At 51.4% G+C, this 7,500-nt stretch overlaps 1 protein-coding gene across 1 annotated transcript in view; it reads right to left on the bottom strand.

Moving 5' to 3' along the window:
- pcdh7a (protocadherin 7a) overlaps positions 1-7,500 on the bottom strand; it is an 83,234-nt gene that overhangs the window by 56,986 nt on the left and 18,748 nt on the right. The window contains exon 4 of the mRNA XM_090209978.1: positions 436-1,209. Within this exon, the coding sequence (XP_090066104.1) occupies positions 436-1,209 (774 nt within the window). The remainder of the gene's footprint in view (positions 1-435; positions 1,210-7,500) is intronic.

Here is a 7,500-nt window from a genome sequence, read left to right as displayed (position 1 = left end):
GTCCTATTATCACCGCCACCTGTCAGTCCTATGATCACCACCACTAGTCAGGCCTATTATCACCAGTCAGTCCTATTATCACCACCACTAGTCAGTCCTATGATCACCACCACTAGTCAGTCCTATTATCACCAGTCAGTCCTATTATCACCGCCACTAGTCAGTCCTATTATCACCAGTCAGTCCTATTATCACCACCACTAATCAGTCCTATTATCACCACCACTAGTCAGTCCTATTATCACCATCACTAGTCAGTCCTATTATCACCACCACTAGTCAGTCCTATTATCACCAGTCAGTCCTATTATCACCACCACTAGTCAGTCCTATTATCACCACCACTAATCAGTCAACTGTGGTGGATGGGTAACCAGGCCAGCCCAGTTGAGCTCAGTTCAGTTTGTGTCAGTAGAATAACTGAATCAGTCCTACCTGCTTGCTGTACTTATTCCCCGTTTGGGATCCATACTCAGAACACTGGTCTGACCCCAGAGACATGGCATCAGCGTTCCCACTTCCACCACTACCACTGGACCCTCCAGACCCCACGAAGGTGTTAGAGGGGGGCAGCTCCTGTACAGCCTGGTGCTTTTTCCCCTCGGCTGGGGGGCTGTAGGGCTGGAGGTGCACCGCGGGGAGCGGCGAGCTTGACTTATAATGCCTGGCCAGATCTGGGCTCGACTGGTGATGCCTGGCGCCCATGCGTGGGCTCCCGGGGTCTCCGTCCACCGCGCAGTACCTCGCCGCCAACCTCTCGCTGGCGCTGCTCACGTCCTCGTCGTCATCGTCGACGTTGGCGACGTGGTGGTGGTCGTTGCCGTGGCGACGGAGCCCGTTGACCGTGACGACGCCGCTGTAGAGCGGCCGTTCAGTTTTATTACCGGCTCCGGCTCCTCCAGCGCCTCCGTTCCGTTTGTCCCTGCGGGGCTTCCGTCCGCGGTCCAACGTCCCTCCCCTGGTTTGTGGCACGGCCGGTTGAGGGCTAAAGAAATCCTCTTCCGGTTCTTTCTTCCCGGCCTCGTATCCGTTCTTGCCCTGGGCGCCACACTGGCGGGCCATCACCACTAGGAGGATGACCAGGATGACTGCCGCGGCGCCCGCCAGGACACCGATGGCCACCGAGAGGCGCTGTTTCCCCAACGCTCGCTCGCTGTCGGGGTCGCCCGCGATGTCCAGGTAGAGAGGGGCGGCCAGACTACGAGCCACCTAGAGAGAGGGGTGGTGGGTGGGAGGGGATATCAAATAATTCAAGGGTTTAAGTAGAGAAAAGCAGAAACTGTAAATCACTACTCTGTCCTACAAAGGCAAAACGCAGTAACTACCAATTTGGTCAAAAAATATTTGATCTGCTGTGATGGCCAGGGTATATTTTCTGATGAATGTGGTATTTAGTTTCCTGACACAAGAACAAGGCAGTTGATCAGAACATCTCGTGGAGTCTGTCTAGACAGAAAAAGACTTTGAAGTCAGATTTTGCAGTAAAAATAAATTACGTAGTTACTGCGTTTTGCATTATAACGTCAGACTGAGTAGACTACAAGACACCCAGAGAAAGAGGGGGAGAAAATCAATATATTTACATATCAAGATATTATTTCGGACTATATTACATCAATATCTGACTTCAAGTATCGAACTGTAAAAAAAATATATATAGAAAATTAAATTAAATGCTAGGTAGCGTTAGTCAGCAGCTGTAGCTAGTCGACTGTAGCTAGTCCGGCTGTAGCAAGTCCGGCTGTAGCTAGTCGACTGTAGCTAGTCCGGCAGTACCTAGTCTGCTGTACCTAGTCGGCTCAAGCTAGTCGGCTGTAGCTAGTCCAGCTGTAGCTAGTCGGCTGTACCTAGTCGGCTCAAGCTAGTCGGCTGTAGCTAGTCCAGCTGTAGCTAGTCGGCTGTACCTAGTCGGCTCAAGCTAGTCGGCTGTAGCTAGTCGGCTGTAGCTAGTTGGCAGTAACAAGTTGGCTGTACCTAGTCGGCTGTAGCTAGTCGGCTGTATCTAGTCGGCTGTATCCAGTCGGCTGTAGCTATTCTGGCTGTAGCTGGTCGGCTGTACCTAGTCGGCTGTAGCTAGTCGGCTGTATCTAGTCGGCTGTATCCAGTCGGCTGTAGCTATTCTGGCTGTAGCTGGTCGGCTGTACCTAGTCGGCTGTAGCTAGTCCGGATGTAGCTAGTCGGCTGTACCTAGTCGGCTGTAGCTAGTCGGCTCAAGCTAGTCGGCTGTAGCTAGTCGGCTGTAGCTAGTCAGCTGTAGCTAGTCAGCTGTACCTAGTCGGCTGTAGTTAGTCCGGCTGTAGCTAGTCCGGCTGTAGCTAGTCGGCTGTACCTAGTCGGCTCAAGCTAGTCGGCTGTAGCTAGTCGGCTGTAGCTAGTCGGCTGTAGCAAGTCGGCTGTACCTAGTCGGCTGTAGCTAGTCCAGCTGTAGCTAGTTGGCTGTAGCTTGTCCGGTTGTAGCTAGTCCGACTGTACCTAGTCCGGCTGTAGCAAGTCGGCTGTACCTAGTCGGCTGAAGCTAGTTGGCTGTAGCTAGTCGGCTGTAGCTAGTCTGCTGTAGCTAGTCAGCTGTAGCTAGTCGGCTGTAGCAAGTCGGCTGTAGCTAGTCCGGCTGTAGCTAGTCGACTGTACCTAACCGGCTGTAGCTAGTCCGGCTGTAGCTAGTCGGGCTGTAGCTAGTTGGCTGTAGCTAGTCCGACTGTAGCTAGTCCGACTGTAGCTAGTCCGACTGTAGCTAGTCGGGCTGTACCTAGTCGGCTGTAGCTAGTCGGCTGTAGCTAGTCCAGCTGTAGCTAGTCCGGCTGTAGCTAGTCGGCTGTACCTAACCGGCTGTAGCTAGTCCGGCTGTAGCTAGTCGGCTGTAGCTAGTTGGCTGTAGCTAGTCCGGCTGTAGCTAGTCGGCTGTACCTAACCGGCTGTAGCTAGTCCGGCTGTAGCTAGTCGGCTGTAGCTAGTCCAGCTGTAGCTAGTCCGGCTGTAACTAGTCGGCTGTAGCTAGTTGGCTGTAGCTAGTCCGGCTGTAGCTAGTCGGCTGTACCTAACCGGCTGTAGCTAGTCCGGCTGTAGCTAGTCCGGCTGTAGCTAGTCGGCTGTAGCTAGTCGGCTGTAGCTAGTCAGCTGTAGCTAGTCGGCTGTACCTAACCGGCTGTAGCTAGTCCGGCTGTAGCTAGTCCGGCTGTAGCTAGTCGGCTGTAGCTAGTCGGCTGTATATGCTCCAAAATACAGTATCGTTCATCCTATAGCTTGTTCTCCATCTTCTTTTTAAATAGTGAGACATATTTTCAGCAATTTTATTTCCATGACCGATCAAAACATATATCGAATTACAATACATACAGTATCATGAGAATCACAATACATACAGTATCATGAGATTCACAATACATACAGTATCATGAGATTCACAATACATACAGTATCATGAGATTCACAATACATACAGTATCATGAGAATTACAATACATACAGTATCATGAGAATCACAATACATACAGTATCATGAGAATCACAATATATACAGTATCATGAGATTCACAATACATACAGTATCATGAGAATCACAATATATACAGTATCATGAGATTCACAATACATACAGTATCATGAGAATCACAATATATACAGTATCATGAGATTCACAATACATACAGTATCATGAGAATCACAATATATACAGTATCGGTACCTAAGTATGGTGGTAATATGATATGATGAGGTCCCTCAGTATGGTGGTTTATGGTATGGTGATAATATGGTATGGTGATAATATGGTATGGTGATAATATGGTATGGTGATAATATGGTATGGTGATAATATGGTATGGTGATAATATGGTATGGTGTTAATATGGTATGGTGGTAATATGGTATGGTGGTAATATGGTATGGTGGTAATATGGTATGGTGATAATATGGTATGGTGGTAATATGGTATGGTGATAATATGGTATGGTGATAATATGGTATGGTGATAATATGGTATGGGGATAATATGGTATGGTGTTAATATGGTATGGTGATAATATGGTATGGTGTTAATATGGTATGGTGTTAATATGGTATGGTGATAATATGGTATGGTGATAATATGGTATGGTGATAATATGGTATGGTGTTAATATGGTATGGTGGTAATATGGTATGGTGATAATATGGTATGGTGTTAATATGGTATGGTGTTAATATGGTATGGTGGTAATATGGTATGGTGATAATATGGTATGGAGATAATATGTTATGGTGATAATATGGTATGGTGGTAATATGGTATGGTGATAATATGGTATGGTGGTAATATGGTATGGTGATAATATGGTATGGTGTAACGGTTTTCTGTGTGAGAAGGAGAGTCGGACCAAAATGCAGCGTGTAGATTGCGATCCATGTTTTAATAAACAAACGTAAAACACGAATCGATACAAACACTACAAAATAAAGAACGTAACGAAAACCTAAACAGCCCTATCTGGTGAACAACACAGAGACAGGAACAATCACCCACAAACACACAGTGAAAACCAGGCTACCTAAATATGGTTCCCAATCAGAGACAATGATGAACACCTGCCTCTGATTGAGAACCATATCAGGCCGAACATAGAACTGGACAAACTAGACATAACATAGAATGCCCACTCAGATCACACCCTGACCAACCAAAACATAGAAACATACAAAGCAAACTATGGTCAGGGTGTGACAGTACCCCCCCCCCCCCTCCCCCCAAGGTGCGGACTCCGGCCGCAAAACCTGAACCTATAGGGGAGGGTCTGGGTGGGCATCTGTCCGCGGTGGCGGCTCTGGCGCTGGACGTGGACCCCACTCCATAATAGTCTTAGTCCACCTCCTTAGCGTCCCTAGATAGGCGACCCCCCTTAATGGCGGCTCGGGACAGAGGGGCAGCTCGGGACAGAGGGACAGCTCGGGACAGGGGTAGCTCGGGACTGAGGTGTAGCTCGGGACTAAGAGGAAACTCAGCACTGAGAGGAAGCCCAGGCAGGTAGTTGGCTCTGGCAGATCCCGGCTGGCTGGCAGTTCTGGCAGATCCCGGCTGACTGGCGGATCCTGGCTGACTGGCGGATCTGGAAGATCCTGGCTGAATGGCGGATCCTGGCTGAATAGCGGATCCTGGCTGACTGGCGGATCAGGAAGAGTCTGGTTGACTGGCAGATCTGGAAGAGTCTGGTTGACTGGCAGCTCTGGCTGCTCCATGCTGACTGGCTGCTCCATGCTGACTGGCTGCTCCATGCTGACTGGCAGCTCTGGCTGCTCCATGCTGACTGGCTGCTCCATGCTGACTGGCTGCTCCATGCTGACTGACTGTTCCATGCTGACTGGCAGCTCTGACTGCTCCATGCTGACTCGCTGCTCCATGCTGACTGGCGACTCTGGCTGCTCCATGCTGACTGGCGGCTCTGGCTGCTCCATGCTGACTGGCTGCTCCATGCTGACTGGCTGCTCCATGCTGACTGGCAGCTCTGGCTGCTCCATGCTGACTGGCTGCTCCATGCTGACTGGCTGCTCCATGCTGACTGACTGTTCCATGCTGACTGGCAGCTCTGACTGCTCCATGCTGACTCGCTGCTCCATGCTGACTGGCGACTCTGGTTGCTCCATGCTGACTGGCGGCTCTGGCTGCTTCATTCTGACTGGCGGCCCTGGCTGCTCTATGCTGACTGGCAGCTCTGACGGCTCCTTGCAGACTGGCAGCTCTGGCGGCTCCTTGCAGACTGGCAGCTCTGGCGGCTCCTTGCAGACTGGCAGCTTTGGCGGCATCCTGCAGACTGGCAGCTCTGGCGGCATCCTGCAGACTGGCAGCTCTGGCAGCTCTATGCAGACTGGCAGCTCCTTGCAGACTGGCAGCTCTATGCAGACTGGCAGCTCTATGCAGACTGGCAGCTCCCTGCAGACTGGCAGCTCCTTGCAGACTGGCAGCTCCTTGCAGACTGGCAGTTCTGAACAGGCGGGAGACTCCGGCAGCGCTGTAGAGGCGGAAAGCTCTGACAGCGCTAAACAGGCGGGAAACTCCGACAGCGCTGGAGAGGAGGAAGGCTCTGACAGCGCTAAACAGGCGGGAGACTCTGACAGCGCTGGAGAGGAGGAAGGCTCCGGCAGCGCTGGACAGGCGAGGCGCACTGTAGGCCTGATGCGTGGTGTTGGCACTGGTGGTACTGGGCCGAGGACACGCACAGGAAGCCTGGTGCGGGGAGCTGCTACCGGAGGGCTGGGGTGTGGAGGTGGTACTGGAAAGACCGGACCGTGCAGGCGCACTGGAGCTCTTGAGCACCGAGCCTGCCCAACCTTACCTGGTTGAATGCTCACGGTCGCCCTGCCAGTGTGGCGAGGTGGAATAGCCCGCACTGGGCTATGCAGGCGAACCGGAGACACCGAGCGCAAGGCTGGTGCCATGTAAGCCGGCCCAAGGAGACGCACTGGGGACCAGATGCGTAGAGCCGGCTTCATGGCATTAGGCTCGATGCCCACTCTAGCCCGGCCGACACGCTGAGCTGGAATATACCGCACCGGGCTATGCACCCGCACTGGAGACACCGTGCGCACCACTGCATAACACGGTGCCTGTCCGGTCTCTCTAGCCCCCCGGTAAGCACAGGGATTTTGCGCAGGTCTCCTACCTGGCGTAGCCATACTCCCTGTTAGCCCCCCCCCCAATAAATTTTTGGGGCTGACTCCCGGGCTTCCTTGCGTGCCGCCGTGCTCGCTTCGCCAACTCCATTCTCCGATAACCTTCCTCGCACTGCTCCAGCGAATCCCAGGCGGGCTCCAACACTCTCCCTGGGTCGACCGCCCACCTGTCTATCTCTTCCCAAGAAGTATAGTCCATACTGTACTCCTCTTTGGGCTGCTCCTGTTGCCTCTTCTCCTGCTGCACCTTTGGGCGGCTACACTCCCCTGGTTTAGCCCAGGGTCCTCTCCCGTCGAGGATTTCCTCCCATGTCCAGAAATCCTTATTACGCATCTCCTCTTTGGGCTGCTCCTGCCTGTTGACACGCTGCTTGGTCCGTTGGTGGTGGGTGATTCTGTAACGGTTTTCTGTGTGAGAAGGAGAGTCGGACCAAAATGCAGCGTGTAGATTGCGATCCATGTTTTAATGAACAAACGTAAAACACGAATCAATACAAACACTACAAAATAAAGAACGTGATGAACGTAACGAAAACCTAAACAGCCCTATCTGGTGAAAACACATAGACAGGAACAATCACCCACAAACACACAGTGAAAACCAGGCTACCTAAATATGGTTCCCAATCAGAGACAATGACGAACACCTGCCTCTGATTGAGAACCATATCAGGCCGAACATAGAACTGGACAAACTAGACATAACATAGAATGCCCACTCAGATCACACCCTGACCAACCAAAACATAGAAACATACAAAGCAAACTATGGTCAGGGTGTGACATATGGTGGTAATATGGTATGGTGATAATATGGTATGGTGATAATATGGTATGGTGATAATATGGTATGGTGGTAAT

The sequence above is a fragment of the Oncorhynchus mykiss genome, chromosome 19 (genome assembly GCF_057628025.1).
Source record: "Oncorhynchus mykiss isolate SJ-2025 chromosome 19, ASM5762802v1, whole genome shotgun sequence".
NCBI lineage: Eukaryota > Metazoa > Chordata > Actinopteri > Salmoniformes > Salmonidae > Oncorhynchus > Oncorhynchus mykiss.
This window is presented reverse-complemented; position numbering and strand designations above follow the sequence as displayed.